This window comes from Hakea prostrata, chromosome 3, assembly GCF_041222555.1.
Source record: "Hakea prostrata isolate BN-2017 chromosome 3, UWA_Hpros_2, whole genome shotgun sequence".
NCBI lineage: Eukaryota > Viridiplantae > Streptophyta > Magnoliopsida > Proteales > Proteaceae > Hakea > Hakea prostrata.
The window spans coordinates 62,569,457-62,587,790 of NC_142602.1; the positions used below are offsets into that span (position 1 = coordinate 62,569,457).

General features: G+C 36.5%; 2 protein-coding genes across 3 annotated transcripts in view; both read left to right on the forward strand.

Annotated features, from left to right (window-relative positions):
• Positions 1-1,518: 1,518 nt before the first annotated feature.
• Positions 1,519-2,433, forward strand: LOC149022708 (uncharacterized). The gene is made up of 3 exons (XM_089147684.1): positions 1,519-1,701; positions 1,879-2,241; positions 2,347-2,433. Exons 1-3 carry the CDS (start codon positions 1,519-1,521, stop codon positions 2,431-2,433), a joined length of 633 nt encoding a protein of 210 aa, XP_089003810.1.
• An 8,167-nt stretch (positions 2,434-10,600) lies between these two features.
• The window catches only part of MSH1 (MUTL protein homolog 1), an 82,330-nt gene continuing 74,596 nt past the window's right edge, over positions 10,601-18,334 (forward strand). The window contains exons 1-8 of one of the 2 annotated variants that reach the window (XM_089150675.1): positions 10,601-11,080; positions 11,164-11,196; positions 11,271-11,409; positions 12,951-13,048; positions 14,238-14,313; positions 14,569-14,688; positions 17,266-17,313; positions 17,601-17,665. In XM_089150675.1, the coding sequence (XP_089006801.1) occupies positions 10,953-11,080; positions 11,164-11,196; positions 11,271-11,409; positions 12,951-13,048; positions 14,238-14,313; positions 14,569-14,688; positions 17,266-17,313; positions 17,601-17,665 (707 nt within the window). In that variant the 5' untranslated portion in view covers positions 10,601-10,952. The remainder of the gene's footprint in view (positions 11,081-11,163; positions 11,197-11,270; positions 11,410-12,950; positions 13,049-14,237; positions 14,314-14,568; positions 14,689-17,265; positions 17,314-17,600; positions 17,666-18,334) is intronic. The other variant, XM_089150676.1, reaches the window with a different exon arrangement.

Consider the following 18,334-nt stretch of genomic DNA (forward strand, 5'->3'; position numbering starts at 1 on the left):
AATGTAGAAATGGGTTTTCAATTTTCAAACAAAAGACAAAAGTATTGTACCTTTTGAAATGAAGTTGGGCATTCAAGCATACCACACTGTCCACACCTTTTGAATATTTGATTTCAAGTTCTTCCACTTTGTCCCAGAATATTTGGCAAGAATAACCTAGAAAAAGAAATACTCAAGAGCTTTAGCCGTGACTTTAACTGTTGCATCCAGAAACAAATAGATCGAAGAATAGAAAATAAAAGAATCATCGTTGCTTGCCGTCTTTGTCGTTGGTTGAGAGGAAATATTGTAGTAGTCAGAGACCTTAGGGTTTTTGCCACTGCTTTCCATTTTTGATATTCTTTTCCAAGCTTGAAAAAGACATAGGTTGGGAGGAAGGAAAATTTTTGGTTCAGTTGAGAGGAAATCGGTTGAGTGTTTGAGATGTTTCAACTTCCACGTTTGAGACTTTGATTGATGTTTTTGTTGTTGCTAAATTGAGTTTGTTTTTGGTAAATGATCCATTAAAGATCAATTACCAAAAAAAAAAAATTTGATTTAAAATTTAAACGAGTTTAACTTTAGTTTTTACCTTTTACTTTTTAGTTTAAAAAAATATATTTTATTATAACCAAATAATATTTTGTCCGGATATTTTTTGATCCATTTGGCAAATATCTTAATTCAAATTTGTTTAGTTATCAGACGGATTTGAATATTTTACAGAAAAAATTCGGAGGGACGCTCTTAAATGAATACGAATGCAAATTCAGAGGCGGATTTCAGTTATCCATTTACAGATCTAGTAGCATTTTTGTGTGCTTATATGTTGAGGTGTAGGAAACACATGTACCATGTGGTCAAATAACCATCTTTTCATCTAAACAAAGGACCAACCAAAAAAATCAAATTACAAAAAAGACTCACATCCTGGTTGATTCATAATCCATTATGATATTATGATAAAAGCAAGACAAACAGTAGACAAATGACATAACTATTGATTATGTAAACTTACTTGTACTAACAAGGACAATTAATTGTGCTCTCATCTGGAAATAATATAATAAATTGATCGAACTCTAACATGAAGTAAGACAAATACTTTTCCCTTGCCCCATTTATGATAAGAGTATATATTAAGAGCTCCATAAACTAATCGCAAAGAAACAAATACAGATGCAAATATTCATATCTATTAAACTTTAACATAGAGATAAAGATAATAACAAGTGAGTTTTTATTGGAGAGATGATGTTCAAAAGAGTCCTCTTAGATCTCAACTTCATAATCCAATGAGGAACAAAACAAATATTGTTGTATTTAATTATAGCTTTGAGTTATTTTCAAATTGTATTGATTATATAAAGATAATAAAATACTCTCACTAGTAACTCGATGAGGAGGGTTTTCAAACCATGGACATAGGTTCTCTATATTGGAGGCTTAACCATTTAAATTCTTGTTTTTATTATTTTTTATTTATCATGTTCTTGATTGTGTGAGATAGTGAATTTCAACATTGGGTGAAGATATGAGATGGAGGAGATGGAAGCTCTAGGAAATTCGGAGGTGCCTAGGGAATCGGTCTTCCTGCGTTTGAAGCCTCCAGAGGTGCCTACCAATGGGGATAAATCTTATGCGGGAGTAGTGGGGAGTTCGTTGTTGTCTGAGATCGATTCCCTCCCTTCTCCTATACAAGCGGGTAAGTTTCGCAGGATTGTAATCCAGCAACAGGAATACGAGTTGCAACGAAATCAGTTCCGTTTTTCGTTGATTGGGCGAGCTAATTTTCGCATCACTACCATGGATGAATTGCGAGAGCTAGCTAGGGGTGCTTGGAAATTGTCTCAAGGGGTGATCTTACATTCATTGGGGAAAGGGTTTATCATCTTTCAGTTTCATAGTGAGGCAGATATGTTTGAGGTGTGGCGCAGAGGTTTTTGGAATGTTGGAAAGCAATACATTCGTTTTCAACGATGGAGGCCGGATTTTAATATCCACTCTCCTCAACCAGCAGGTAAGTTGGTGTGGGTTCGTTTCCCTGATTTACCTCTTGAGTATTGGCATGAGAAAGTGCTTCTTTCTATAGCAAAATATGTTGGGAGACCTATTTCTCTTGATAGACGAACTCGTCTTGGTTTTATTGGTCATTATGCTCGAATTTTGGTTGAATTGGAGGTCGATGTTGTTCGAGTGAATGAAGTTCAGATTGAGCGCCTTGAACCAGGAACACTTCGAGTTTTTAGTTTTCTTCAAAAGGTAATTTTTGAGGATGATATTCTGCGGTGCTCACGGTGTAATCGAGAAGGCCACCTGGGTCTTCATTGTAGGTTTGCTTCAAACGATTCTGTGGATGGTTTGCAGGTTCAGCCCTCTATCGTTCCTGTAGAAAACCTCACAGCAGATAATCCTATTGTGGATGGGATTCCTACTGACGGTGTGAGAGTGTAGACTCCAAGCTCACTCCAACATCAGATTCGTGTGGCTCTAAAGGTGGCGGGTTTGGAGGACTCTATTTCATCCAATGAGGGTGCAGCAAATTCAATTTCAAATTTCAAATCTACAAGGTTGGTACCCTCTGATGTGGTGATCGCGTCTAGCGAGAACTCTTCTCTTGATCTTTCTCTCTCTCTCAAAGTGATCCTTTTCAACTTCAAAAAATTTTAGATAAAGGCAAGAGTTCGATGTTGGTTGGTAATCTTTCAAAGAACGTAGTTACCTCTGTTGGTCCCACGACTAACCAACTTCCACCTAATTTGGCCACTAAGGATATTGGCTCTTTTGAACGGTTTGAAAAGCTTCATGAGAGGCCTTGTGGGGCCCTGCTGAATTCGGTTAGAGTGGAAGACTCTTCTACGAAACAGAATTCGGTTTATGTGGAAGACTTTTCTACACAACAAAATTCAATTAGATTGGAAGAAACTGCATTGGACGTGAACTCTAGTTTGGAGCTTCAAGTGGGGTCATGTGGGGCCCAACAAAATTTGAATAATTTTGAAGCCGCTTCTTTGGCCGTGGACTCGAGTTTTGAAATTCAAAATTCCTTAGATGCGGCAAAGTGTTTTAATTCAACTGGTAAACTTCCTTTGGGGAGTTCACTAGTGGGACCTACAGATAAGCTCAAAAGTGGTTCGGCCACTCCTTTTGAATTTCAAAAAGTGCTTGTTGCAGGTAAGAGTTCTATGCAAATTGGAAACCCTTCTTTGGAGTGTTCATTGGTGGGACCTGAAGTTGCAAATATTATTAGAAGTTCAGCCATTGAAGGAACTACGGAGGATGATTTGGACTATTGTGGGGCCGATCGCAATCGGCCAGCTGGAGAGTTCGGCCAATGATGAAACTTTGCAATTGAAAGTAGTTCTTCCACTTTCGTCTTCGTCTATATCGGTGCGGGGCTGAAGGTTCTCCTCCTGTCGGAAACCTGGTCGTCCGAAGAAGAAGGCTCACGCAGTGAAGAAAGTAGTAACAAGTAAAAAGGTTTCTATAGCAGAGGAACTCAAGAAGGTAGATGCAGCTTTAGCGAAAGTATCCACAGTGCATCAGAGCCTCCCATTGGGAGAGGATAGTGCTGCTATGTAACTATTGTTATGAAGCTTTTCTTAAAGATCTTAATTTGGATGCATCTAGACGTCCTACATTTCGTTTTTGATGACTTAGTTGTTGTCAATTATGAGTAGGAACTAGTGAGGAAGGGTGTATTGAGGGCAACTGTTGTTGCGGGTGAGAAAGATAGGTACTAATTGCTGTATTTCTTTTCTTTTTCTTATTTTCGTTATAAAATGACCCTTTTAGCGAAAAAAATAGTGAATTTCAACATGGTATCAGAGCATGTTTTTTTATGGTGATCTTCTCTTTCCATTGGATATTTAGCTTTCAAATAGAGGTCCACGAAAACCATCGGTGAAAGTAGATTGCACAGTGAGTATTTGTTTGTGCTTGATGTCATTTAAAAAGGAAAAAAAAAGGTTGAAACCTGGTTTCCTCAATTTCTGGTGTTCCTCTATTTTTACCAATGTAGAAGCACCATTATTTTGAGCATTCCTCTGTTCCTGCCAATGCACAAACACTGGTAGTTCCTACTTTATAATATTAACAAAAAAAAAAGGAAAAAGAAATATCGTCGCTTGCAATCGACTCGGCTTGTGATCTTTTTAGGTGTTCCTTCTTGCAACCATTTGAAAAATATATTTTATTCATAAAGTTTTTCAGGGTTTCCCACACATATAAGTAATTCATCTCTATTGTTTTTTGTTAATATTAAAATAATCATATTTATTTAGTGGGAGAAACAAAAAGAAGCATATTTGTTTTGCTGGAAAGAAAAAGGCATATTTCTTAGTGGGAGAAGGGGGGGGGGAGAATATGATGTGGTTATTGTTTTCTAGTGTGTTGATATAGTTAGGGAAAAAAAAAAGAGAAGGATGTTTCGTTTGTTGTGACTTGACTTTGAAAAAAAAAAGGGAAGAAGAAGGGTAGGTGGGAGGCAGTTTCTTTTAATTGGACATTTGGGTGTTTATTATTTGTAAGTTGTTTTTCTCCGTCATGGCCTCCATAGTTTCTATTACTGAGACACAATTATCTCGCTACTATTGTTTTTATTGGTCAAAACTTTTTGTCATGGGCCAAAGCTGGCATGTTGGTGATTAGAAGTAGATCAAAAGTTTGTCATATTAATGGCACCATCAAACCCCCTCAACTGAAAATTCTAAGTTCGAGGAATGGTAGACCAAGTGTTAAAGGGCATAAAGATTGAAGGAAGGGATCCCAGTGTTACCCACCTCCTCTTTGTTGATGATTGCATACTCTTTTTTTTTTAGTTAAAACTGCAATAAGATGTAAATATGAAGAAGTCTTCCATCACATTTAGCCTTAATACTCCTCACTGAATCAAACAACAGAACTCTAGGGTGGTTAAAGTGAGAAATGAGCCTGCAAAGAACTTAGGGCTACCCATTGATTTTGGTATTGCTGAGTCTCAGTTATTTAAGTATGTGAAGGAGAGGGTGGCAAGTAAGGTGCAAGCTTGGAAGCGTAGATTACTATCTCAAGCGGCCGTGAAGTGTTGATTAAATTGGTGGGGTCGGCAATGGCAACATATGCAGGATATCACTTCATGCTACCTATAAGTGTGCTTGATGGGGTTAGGAAGGAGCTTAAAAGCTTAACCATGAAGAGGCGAAGGCAATTTTAAAAATCCAATTGAGTACCTAGCCTAGAGAAGACAATTTGATTTTTTTTTTTTTTGGGGGGGGGGGGAGAGATGTGCTGGAAATGGAGTGTTTTCTATAAAGAGCGCATTACACTTGTTATGCAATCACAGGGATATTGCATTGCAAGCAAAAGGTTCTTCTTCTAGACAAGATGATTGGGAAGGTGTAGAAACTCATGCATGGAAGAAAGTTTGCAATGCTAAGTGCCTTCCTAAGGTTAAAATCTTTATGTGGAAAATGCTTGCACATAGGCTAGCCATAGGGGCTGATTTGATGAAGAGGAATATCCCTGTTGATCTAGATTGCAAGAGATATGGAAATGGGCCTGATTCGATTGACCATATTTTGTTCAATTGTGATTACACTCGAGTAGTTTGGTTTGGCAGCAGGTTGGCCCCTCTTATACCGTTTGATTGTGAGCCCACTTTGAAGGTGTTGTTGAATGGCTGGAAGCATGTAAAGTTTCCTAAGAAAGGAGTTGAGAGAGAAGCCTTTGGTTTATTTTGCATGGTGTGCTGGAATGTGTGGTTTGGCCGAAATGTTTTGTGCTTCAATGGTGAGATATAGGCTCCTAAATTGATAGTTGAAAAAGCTTCTTGGGTCTTTAGAGAATTTCAAGTCACTCATGGGCTATATGGGTCGTCACTGATTTGGAGGCACATGGAGAGGGTAATGCTAGTAGCTGGACTCCTCCACTGAGTAACTAAGTCAAGGTGAATTGTGATTTCTCGTGTGGAGAACTGGGGTGTTGGAGTTGACATCATTATCAGAGATTGCACAGGGTCTCCCCTGAGGGCCATATCTATTGGTGAAGTAGTGGCGTATGATGGGGTGGCATTGGCTTTGGAAAGTGGGTTTCGTTGGGCTGTCCTTGAATCCGAATTGTTCGATTGCAACCAATTGGTGGAGTTTGTTTTGGATCAAGAGAGGCTTGTCCTGTAGAGATTTTCCCTATTATTTATGATGTTAGAGACTTGGTGTTTTAGTTTGCTTCGTTTTCCTTTGTTTGGATTTCTAGAGAGTTCGACCTTGTTGTAGACTCTTTAGCTAGGCGGGCTCTGTCTCTGGTAGGAAAGATAAATTGGCCCTTAGCCATTGCTTGGCTTCGTGATGCTTGTAATCAGGAGGCTTTGGGTTTTCCTTGCCTTTCTTCCTCTCAATGAAATTGCAGTTAACCCAAAAAAAAAAAAATGGTAGACCAATGATAACATGGTGATGATGACTTGGACTTTAATTCTATGGAACCTCAAATATATTAAATTTTTGCATACTATATAGTTGCTAAACACTTGTGGGATGCACTAAACTCCATATATGGGTAAGCAAATTTGAATTGCAACAAGAAGTGGCTGAACTGTGTAATCTTCAGATTAATCCTTCACCGACTATCTTGACAACTTTAAGAGATAGTGGGATGAACTCAAACAATATCTTCCCACTTTTGCTTCAATTGATGTCTACATCAAACGTGAATAACAAGATTCAATCTTTCAGTTGTTGGCCAACCTTCATTTTAGAATATGAAGATTAAAACAGACAGGTTCTTATGAGTGCTATTGTACCATCTTTTGACTATGTTCGTGCAATTATACATAGAGAAAAGACACGACGAAGGGCCATGCACACCAGCCCATTAGACTCAAATACCAAGGATTTGACACATATTGCCAACACCAATTCTTCTTGCTAATCAGATCAAGCATCCTCCACCCGTAGTCAATATGATAAAATGACATGGGTCCTCTTAGTAGACCCTAAACTAATGTTGGGCCCCTTTGGTTCAATATGTTATGTTTGGGCCCAACCAGACTAACATCATTACCCACCTTTAAGTGTTTTCAAATTTCATACCTAGAGTATCCAAAATACTAGGTTGTTTAATGATCGAAAATAGCCCCCTCTAGCTATCCTATTTTCATTTTTATGCAATCGATCCTAATACCTAACCAAACCCGTGGCTTTTGATTCTTAGGCAACTAACACCCAACTAAAGACTCAAATTTTGTGAAGCTTTTCACCGGCAAAAAAATACAACGACATCATCTGACACCTTGCTCCCTACCAAACAATCCATGAGATGTTCCTTGGTGCTAGTGTATTGGTAAAATGAAACAATAAATGATGGACCAAACATTTATAGGATCATTCATCCTCTATAGATCAAGAAGAGAGACAAGCTTGGATCCTTCGTCCTTACCTCTAACACATCCATTCTATCGCCGGCAAGATCGAATTGAGGAAGAAAGAGGTTAAGCTATCTACGAATGTCAAAACTGAATATCGCTTTCCATGGTGGAGCGACTCTTAGCAAGGCAGAGATCGAATAGATAATAATTGATAACAGGAGATTTTCCTGTTTTCATTTAGAATTTGAAAAAACTCACTCTTTACAGGTGTCATGAATTGTACCAATATAATAAGAGTTAGAAGGGATTACATGGATTTGATGTTGAATTGGTTTGCTATTCCTAGTTCCTTGAACAATCCACTTGCATTTCTAGGTTGAACGAGTGAGGAAGATTCTCTCCTACAAGCTGGTGCAAGCACGAATTCCTTAGAAATATTACTTGACAACTAGGGAGTATTTTGGTTATTAAGCTTTAATATATAGTGTAAAGAGAAAGAAAAAAGAAATAAGAAAAGAAAGAAGAAAAAAAAAACTATTGTAAATGGCTAAAAGGTATTTTAGACATATCATACTTAATTAAAAAACTTGAAGGAGTATTTTGGTCCTTCCAGGTTTGAAATTTGAAAATACCTATCAGTGACTAACGATGTTAGTTTGGTTGGGACTCAGACGTAATATACTGCACTAAGGTGACCCACCATTAGTTTAGGGTCTCCTAAGAGGACCCACACGTAAAAAACTCTAATGAAATTGCTAAGAACCATAACCATACTTACTAAATTTCATTGTGATCATTGTGACAGAGATGACCATTCAAAGAAGAAATGTTGGATTGTCGATCACATCTTTGCCCCAATACAGAAAGGGCACTAAAGCTAATGTTGCTGCCCAAACTATTAGTTTCGACCAAACACCACCACAACACCATTAGAATAGTTGGTTATACAAGTGAAGCATACATTAACACAAATAAAAGGACCAGAATCTTCGGGGGCAAACTGACACCATACATCTCATGTTTTTGGTAATGCATTCACACTTTTTACTTCATCAATAAATTGTGTTATTTTGAATTCTAAAGCTACTACTGAAAATGATACACCAAAGGTAGGAAGACTATTGCATTTTCGTATTGGACATCCATAAAACCATATTTTGATAAGATATATTCATCTTCTTCAGTTGATTGTAGTAATTGTGAGATTTGTCATTACACAAGACAACGTCATTTAGTTTTTCATAGTCCTATTAGTTATGCATATTGTTTTGAACTAATTCACTGTTGATTTCAATGATGGATTTAAGTATTTTGTTACTTTTATAGGTAACAAATCATGAGCTAGTTGGTTATGTGCGTTAACCTTTAAGAATGAAATTCTCATGTGTTTCAAGAATTTTATCATATGATCTTCACACAGTATAATGTTAGAGTTAAAGTTTTACATACTGCTAGTGAGACTAAGTACTATGGTAGACCATTTATAAAGTTTCTTAAGGTTTAAGGCATTCTTTATCGATCATTTTGTGGAGTTGCTAAGCGTAAGAATTGCCGTATACTTGAAGCAACCTATGCACTCTTGTTTTATGCAAATGCCCCCACCACATATTGGTTTGATGTTGTCCTTACCAACTGCTATTAGATTAATAGCCTACCTAGCAAGTGTTTGATTTAAAATTGCTTACGGAAGTTTTACTTGGTAGACCTATTAATCTCTCTCATCTTTTAATTTTTTGCAGCACTTGTTATGTCACTCTCAACTAGGTGGCAAACTTGATTCTCATGCCTATAAATGCCTTTTTTTTTTTGTTAGTTTTATTACTCTACTGTCAAGAAGAGTTATGTGTTACAATCTTGTTAGCAATAAATCATTTATTTGTTGTGATGTTTCTTTTGATGCAGCTCAAATGTTTCTTCCCAATGTCCAAATTCAAGGGGAGACTATCAAGACTGGTTATGATTAAAATTAATCCAACACGAAATTTGTTCCTATAGTTGCTCCTCCCATTATGGAACAACCATTGCTACGAGTTACTCCAAAAAGATCAGCCCACATCCCTAAATCATCTGCCACATAACTACTCTGCTGTAGACCGAATCCAAGCTTTCACGTGTTATAATAAAGTTTGACCTTTGTCCAAGTTGGCCTCGAGGATATCTTCGCCCCAACTAGGATATCCTTGCCCCAACTTGGAGGGGGAGTGTTGGAGAGACCATTGTTCAGGAGAGTCTTATTCGATATCAACTTCATGATCCAATGAGGAATATAACAAATATGGTTGTATTTGATTATGAATTCTCTACAATTGTATTGGTTATATAGAGATAATCAAATATCCTCATTGGTAACTTGATGAGGAGGGCTTTCATAGCATGGACGTAGGTTCTATGTATTAGGGGCCCAACCACGTAAATTATGGTTTGTCTTTCTTCTTTTTTCATTCTCATGTTATTGTTTGTGTGAGAAATTGAATTTCAACAATTTTATAGACTACAATGGATATGTAAGCATTGCCTTGGGTGAGATTTATACTTTTTTCCATGGGACAACATTAGCACTTTTGTATGCTTGTATCCTTAGATGTAAGAACCATATGAACCACGTGATCAACTGACCATCTTTTCAACAACTAAGACTACATCAATTTGAAGGTTTTCAACAAATAAGACTATCTCAATTTTAAAGTTTTCGCAAGTTCAGATTGAATTAAACTTTGGCCTAGGGATGGGAAGAGGGAGGGGAGACCTCTACATAAAAGGGTATGACCACTTTTACTAGAAGCACATCCATGTTTGATTCTAATTCAATTTAAGGAATACAATCGATAAGACAAAATTGAGTCTTTCAAAACCAAATCCAGCAAGTTATTGAATGGTTTTCTGGTTACCAAATGGTTGTTCAACTTTTTTAAAATTATTGTCTTTAAGAATAAGTAGTATTGTGCCCAACTGAGAAATAACATATTTTTTTTTGTTAAATAAAAAACCAATTTTCTAAAAGTACAGTAATGAAAATGATAGCGATATCATCATAGGATTGTTCGGTTGATAATGACCAATAACTCTTAGTGATGAGGTATTGGGGCGACTCTTCCTCCATGTAACATTTAATATTCCCTCCTTAATGTATAAAAAGTTCCATTTTATTAAAAAATGAGAAAATGATAGTGAGTCAGCGACACTCTTTCAATTTTCATGTTATTTTTTTTTTCTTGTATGGTTTTATCTGAAAAAAAACATAAGACCATTAGTTTACTGATTATTGCCCTGTCATTACCGAAGACATTCTCCAAAAATCTTGTCAGAGGCGCTTCGGCTTCTCGGATGCCTTCTGGCGGGAAGAACGAAAAGAGAAGTCAGGTTCTAAAACTCGCTCAAAGCCCCTGATAAACCCTAGCCCAGTGTGTTACTACATTTCCTGCTACAGAGGAAGAAGAAGCAAAATTAAGAACATTATGCGGTACACCATCTGTGGATGTAACAACCAAAAGTGTCCTTTTTTGAAGAACAAAAAAGAGGGAAGCGAGGTCTTGTAACTCCTTCAAACCCCCTCAGTAAACCCTAGTCGAGTAGTTACTACATTCCTGCTACAGAATATAAAAGAAGCAAAAATTAGAACATCTTCTTGAACATCATGCAGTGGATAACAACAAAAAATGTCCTTGTTTCACTGCCTCGGTGGCGCTCTCTTCCTCTCATGCTTCTTGCTCCTGTTAGAAAGCGCAAACTATCCTCTTCAATTACTTCGCCAACATTTTCACAGTACGCTCTCTGTTTTTCTATGTTGTTTGTATTTGTTCTATTATATTCGCAAGGTTGACAGGTTGTTTAGTTCTTGAATGCAGTTGTAGTATCAGATGCCATAGTCCACTTAGGAGGTAATCTCTTGGGTTATTCATTCTCACTTGGGTTAGTATCCGAGGCATGACACTTTCCTTATTTGCTGCTGCAGCAAACAAAGACAGCGGCCTCAGTCTGTGAAAGTGCCGAATGTTTTGAGAGGAATCACCAAAGCAGCTGCTAAAAAATTGAAGGAATCTAAACCCCCTCTTGGAGAAAAAGATCTTCCTCATATAATGTGGTGGCAGGAGGTATGTAATGGGACTTCATTAACCACAATACCTTTTGTCACATACTTACATGGTCATCCACAATGTTTAAGGGTCTGTTGTTTTAGGTGTAAAGAACCTGAAAAAAATTCTTACTTTCAGGGGATATTTACGGTTGCCCCTGTACTATAGCTTAATTACTATTTTATCCCCTATACTTTTTGAAAATTACTAATCCAACCTTCTACTTTACCTGTAATTACTGTTGCCCCCTACCGTTAAACTTCGTTGGTTAAGTGATGATGTGGCAATTTTATTTATTTAAAAATCCCAAAATAACCCTAAGGTTTTATTTTACTTATTTACAATTTATATTAAATTACACTATTACCTTAGTAATTAGGAGAAAATTGGATTCACATACTCTGTAATTCCTTTCCCTGCAATTTCCTACAATTCCCACCTAGGATTGTGCTATGTGGCATTTAAGTAATCCAACGGTTATCCAATTCAAACTAAATTTGAATTGTATTTAAACCCACCCATAAATTTGAATTTGATTTAAATTCTAGTTTGTTGGGTGACCGTTGGATTACTTAAATGCCACATGGCACAATCCTAGGTGGGAATTGTAGGAAATTGCAGGGAAAGGAATTACAGAGGATGTGAATCCGAGAAAATTAACCCTAATTTTGTATCTCCTTATCTTTTTAGCTTTTTTATATTTATTTTTCAATTTGGTGTTATTTTTTAGTTTTTCTTATTTACTTTCTAATTTGATGTTATCAATGTTAAGAAGTTCCTACTTCCATTAGATTTTCATTAATTTAGTATCTAATTTGGCATTATCAATTTTAGAAAGTTTATTTTCTTAGCGGAAAAAAATAATTTAGATAGTCTTTTTTTTGAAATTCAAAATAATAAGAATACAACTCTAAAATTGGTACTTGCTATGATTTTTTTCTAAATGAGGATAGTATTGTGTTTTGACTTCTTAAGTTTAGAAGGACAAAATAGATATTAAACATTCAATTGTAATAGTCTCTTAACACTATTTGAACGGGGGCAACAATAATTTCATAAAAAGATGGTCCTTTTAGTAATTAAGCTATAGTACAGGGGGGCAATAGTAATTATCTGTACTTTCAAGTAATTGGGTATGTAAAATTCTACATGGTGAAAAGTGCAACTTGGATCCTATCCTTTGAGGGAATCTCCCAATGATTGTCCAATGAGTTATAGGATTTAGTCTCATGTAATATTCTAATCCAAGTACATTCATTATATTTCTCATTATCTTTCGATTAGAATATTACATGTGGCTGAATCCTGTAGATCATTGGGAGAGTCCCTCCAAAGAAAGGATCTGAACTTTGAAAAGTTTCCAATATTTGTTCTTTTTTAATATGGAAACAAACATTGAAATACTTTTCAACATATAAATCTTATATTTTTTAAGTTTAGGAAGTGTTTTGTTTGTTTGTTTGTTTTTGTTTTTGTGGTGTATAATTTTATGCTGAAACAAATGGAGGTGGTGAAAGTATAGTTACCCAGCCAGGCGTAAACGTGCTTTTGTGTTGCAGAGGCTACGGACCTGCAGAAAACCATCCACCATCCAGCTTATTAAGAGGCTCGTATACACTAATTTGCTTGGCTTGGATATTAGTCTGAAAAATGGCAGGTGAGGCATCCTTTTGTCAAAGAAGCTATATTGTTGTGTATCAGCATCCTATAATCTCAAGCATCCCCCTCCCCTGGCATGCATTTGTACATGCAAGAAAACAAAAAGAAGGATCTCCAAGTCCTATTTGCTTTTGCGTTGACCAACTCGTTCAATCCTTGAGTCATTCATCTCTTGTACTTCATTGTGCATCATCTGTTTCCATTAATTTTATTTATTTTTGTGATGACAAAAGAGCTATATCTGAGTTTGTATAGATTCAGAATTGGTAAAGCACTCTGGCTGATGGAGGATTCTCAGTTAGTGGCCCATATGAGTTGGTTCTCTTAAAAGATTTTAGAAGAAGTGTGCCCTCATTAAATTTTGGTTGCATCACCCTCATACTACATATGGCTCATGTGGCCCATGGTGAATAAGTTAACAACTATCAAATCCTACATTTTATGTAAAATATCTTCAATAAACATTAAAAATTGTTCACATATCATTATTTTTGATGTGTTTGGTACTGAAAGTAGGCTAGATAGACTTAGATGCAGGCTACTGTACTTGTATTCATCTGCAGGGGCAACTCCAGCAGTGTGGCGAAAATTGGGTTGAAGGGTGAATAGTAGAGCTTCCAACAGAGGAAACGGTAGGACTAGATCAAGTTGAGTTGAAATATCTCAACTCAATTGAGTTCTGGAGGTATTTATGTGTTGAGTTGGGTTGGTATCTGGTAGAACCGAGGTCTCAAAGACTCAATTGAGATATCTCTTTTGCCTAGGATGTTGGCTCTTCTGTTGAAAACAGAGAGATATCTCAAGAATTCTCGAACAGTGGTTGAGGCTCCTTCATGTATCTGTAACATCTGTTTGTTCCATATCTCCCTTAAGGGAAAACATGCTTCGATTTGGAATCAATTCGTTAAATATGCGGATAATTTGGTTCTATGATAAATGCAAGTTTTTAGATGAGGTTTGCATAATTATCTTCCTGATAAATTTCTTTTTCCTGCTAATTAAAATTAGTCATATGTCTTATACATTTATTCTAAATAAAATGTACATTACTGGATCATAGTTCTGCTATTCTATTGTTAGCATTAATTACATTTAACATAAATATGTTCATAGCTTTTTCAGTATGTCTGGCTTCTCTGGTCACTTCAATATCTTATTGACGCATGCTTAAATTCAATTAAATGTAGTCTGAAGGAAGGAACGCTGAATTGGGAAATATTGCAATTCAAATCAAGATTTCCACGTGAAGTTCTACTTTGTAGGGTATGCTCCCTTTTTTATCTTCCATCAATGGGCAGAAGGAATTTCAAGTTTCCAGTTCTGATTGTGATATGATTGTTTCTGTTGTCTCCAGAAGTTTATCTGGTTGTGGAGTTGTATCATATCTGAGAAAATCCATTCCCCCCCCCTGCGACAAAACACCCTACCCCACCCCAGCTGCTTCGCCCAGTTTTTTCTTCTGTATTATAAATCATTCAAGGGCGAGTTTTTCTAATATAATAAGATCTTTCTTTGCAGGTGGGGGATTTCTATGAAGCCATTGGAATTGATGCTTGTCTTCTTGTTGAACATGCTGGTTTGAATCCTTTTGGTGGTCTAAATTCGGATAGTGTTCCAAGAGCCGGCTGCCCTGTGGTGGTATCATATTTTCATTTGTTTCTGTGGCAGTTTCTCCTTTATTGAGGATGACACTACATCCATCCCGGCAAGACTTGGATTAAATGAACATACTTCAAGTATCTAGATTCTGTATATATTTTTGAAAATTGGTGTCATGGCGAATGGTGTGATCTCTTAGTTTTAGATACTTGAAGTATGTTTATTTAGTAAGCTAGAGAAATAAACTGCTCATCTTTTCCGGATGTCCTCATTACGTACTAGTACTTTACCATCTTTACTTTTAATACATCTAACATGGGTTTAGATCTCTACTCGTCATATCCCTTATTTTTGCTTTCTTATATATAGTTTTTTCTTCTTCATTCACGCTTATTATATAAATATAAATATTCACATTTATTCTCCCTTACTTTTCCTACAATACAATAACAACAACAACAATAAGCCATCTCCCAACTAAATTTGGTCGACCAGATGGATTCTTGCCTTTCAATCATCTCTGTTTGAGGCCATGCTAGCATATCCTTTCTCACCACTTCTCTTAAGGTTATCTTAGGTCTACCTATAGCTCTTCTAGTTCCTACAATATTCTTAGCATTTTTTTAGCCAACTTGTACCTTTGCAGTCCCTGTGCATCTTTTGTCGTTTGCCATGTCTTAAAACTAGCTTCATATTCTTAATGGCTTCTTGAACCTCACCATCCCAACCCCCAAGTCTCTCTATAAAAATGTTGCTTTCCTTTTGATTCACCTATGACATCTTTAGCCACCGTCCTAATAGATGTAGTTATTCCACATTGTATTAGTTTCCCGCTAAAATTCCTACTTTCCTTGTTTGACTATTTCATTAGTGAAAAATTTCAAATAATCTCTGTTTAAGTTCCACCGCTTTATCCTAGGATAGTTAACCTCACACCTTTTATGAGTTTGTGGAGTAAGACACATATCTAAGACCACTAGTCTATATTTTGTGGTTAAGCTTTCCCTTGGTATCAACACTTGCAATCCTTGCACAACAACCTACCTGACCTTCTAGTTAGGAGGAAATCTATTTAGCTTCTATGGTGCCCTTTTTGGAGGTAATTAAATGCTCCTCCTTTTTAAAGTAGGTATTTGTGATGGATAAATCAAAAGCAATATAAAGGTCTAAAACTGAAGTCCCTTCCTCATTCCTCTTTCCAAACCTATATCCTGCATGTACACTTTCATAGCCTCTTTGACCTTTTGCAATACCTCAATTTAGATCAACCCTGATGATAGTCTTTTCTCCTTGGCAGATTCATTGCGTTTATCCATCCATATTTTCCACAAAATTGTTACTTTGGACTTTCGTCTGGTTCTACTTGAAGTGCATATGCACTAATTATATTTACTCTCTCTTTTTCTAGTTTAAGCTTTGATAGCTATAATTCTATTGCCTAATCTTTTAACATCCACCACATCGTTCTTTAAATCTTTTATCCGCTGTTATGTGTACTCCACTTTTATTACTTGTATCCCCAGTGTATTGAAGTTTAAAGTCATCCAACTCCTTTTTTTTTAACCCTTCCGTCTAGTCTCTTGAACATAAGTTTTAATAATCCTTATTTTCATCATAACATTTATTAACTCTAAGCTTTTACTTGTTAAAGATTCTATGTTCCAAAATGCCAATGTAATTGTACGGTTCTGGACTAGCTTCTTTACCTGCAGTCATCCATGACGTGCGAAGCCTTTCCTACTTATCAGTTATCATTGCATCTGTTGGTTTTGATGCGTTACGACACTTATGGGGGACGCTCCAACTAACCCTTGCTGACTTATCACTACCCCCAATCATAGTGTAGCGTCTTGCTTATTTTGTTGAAGAACACCCTAGCATAGTGTTTATCATTTAAGGTTGTTGAATCCATTCAAAAAGGTTTTGGCTGTTTTTTCCCCCGGAACCAGACAAGCCAACCTTCCTTTATCTGGGCTTGGGACTGGGCAAACTCTGGTGGAGTTCCATTAGAGGAGTTAATATTTCTGCAACTATTTTTTGTGCTTAGTCATCTTTTCTCTTTTGCATGCTAACTGTCTCACGGTTGCTATGCTGTTCCATCTACTTTTTTTGAAGTTTCCGGAGTAAGTTTCTTATATTTCTCTAGATCTCATTCACCCCTTTCTGAATTCTAAATAATGAGAGGTAATAGGTGTGATATTTTGTGAAAGATGGTTATACCAAGTTCATCTTCCACTTTTGGGATGCAATTTCTTTCTGAAGGGGTTAATTCCAGACTCTTTTCTCTCTCTCTCTCTAGTAGGGGTTCTAGGATGAGTTTGCTTTTGGTTATTTTCAGTAGGCAAGGCAAGATATTTCCATTTTTCAAAATGTGTTAATGCAAATTCAACTTGCTATGAAGCTGTCTAACTCCTTGGTTTTAGTTGACCATAGCTATCAAAGATCCCTTTATTTTAAATTGTCCGATTTGTATTTTGACTATGTTACCATCAGTTCATCACTTTCCAGTTTCATTTTTTTTGTAATGTAGCAATTCATTTATTTCTTCTTCACTCATATTAGCGGTCAAGCTTACTGTTATTTTTATCTAATTTGGATTAAATATTTCTGTTGCAGAACTTACGGCAGACGCTGAATGACCTGACACGAAGTGGGTATTCTGTTGTGAGTTAACAAATTCCTGCTTGCTGATGTGAGGCTTTGAATTGTATTTTATACACTTTAGTAAATCTCTCAATTCAGAGGAAACAATGTCCATCTCTAGTTGTGGCTCTGGTGAAGTTTATTCCTGATTCTTTGATTGAATTCTTCAATCATTTGGTGATTGTTCTTTTCTTTTCTGGTCTCTAGCTTGCATCTAATTCCTACTCTTTATTTTGTATTCTTCTTTGTGGGATTGGTTGATTAGTTGGGTTCATCCTCTGTTTTTTGACATTATTTGCTTCTTGCAGTGCATTGTTGAGGAAGTTCAGGTTCCAACTCAAGCTCGTTCTCGTAAAGGTCGTTTTATTTCTGGGTAATCAATGGTCTATTCCTATAAATTATCGACTTGTTTTATCAGTATTTTTTGTTTGGAGTCATGGTGGTTCTCTATTGTTGTATACTTGTATGGTTGTGTAGTTGCATCCCACTTGTTTGGTACTTATCTGCTAATCCCCATGCATGTGATGATCATAGAAGGAAAACATGAAGCATCTTGCTTTTAATGCCTATTGTCTTTGCAAATTAGTAATAAGATGGTGATGTAAACCAAGATCTAGGGCTAAGGGTATTGAGGTAATTTTCCTAGATTTAGGTTTGTCCAGGAAATTCTAGCGGAAAAGAATGAAAATTCTAGGGTCTCAGAGTGTATTTTCACATTGTCAAACTCAGTTACAGTGTGAACAAGGTTTTGGATATTTGCAGATATCAGAAATTAGGGTCTTTAGGAAGGTTCGGCCAGGGGGGATGAGGGTCTATCCTTGCTGGTTCTGTAACTTCAGAACTAGGCTTTCTGGGATCGATTCCCAGTCGCTTTGTCTAAAAAAGCCACCGGATAGGGGCGGTTCAATGATTCAGAGGTTTTAGGAGGTCTGAATTATCTAGACTTAGAGTTTCAGAAGATTTACTGCAGAAAATTTCCAAGGTAGAAGATGAAGTGCAGAAATTTTCTGGGTTAAGGAAATTATGCTTATTGGGGAGAATA

What these genes read in the sequence shown, in the direction of transcription:
- LOC149022708 (XM_089147684.1), top strand. Translation starts at nt 1,519, where the DNA reads ATGGAGGAGATGGAAGCTCTAGGAAATTCGGAGGTGCCTAGGGAATCG. An exon ending in CGGGTAAGTTTCGCAGGATT is followed by an intron (nt 1,702 to 1,878) that starts GTAATCCAGCAA and finishes ATCATCTTTCAG; the next exon opens with TTTCATAGTGAGGCAGATAT. An exon ending in TTTTTAGTTTTCTTCAAAAG is followed by an intron (nt 2,242 to 2,346) that starts GTAATTTTTGAG and finishes GATGGTTTGCAG; the next exon opens with GTTCAGCCCTCTATCGTTCC.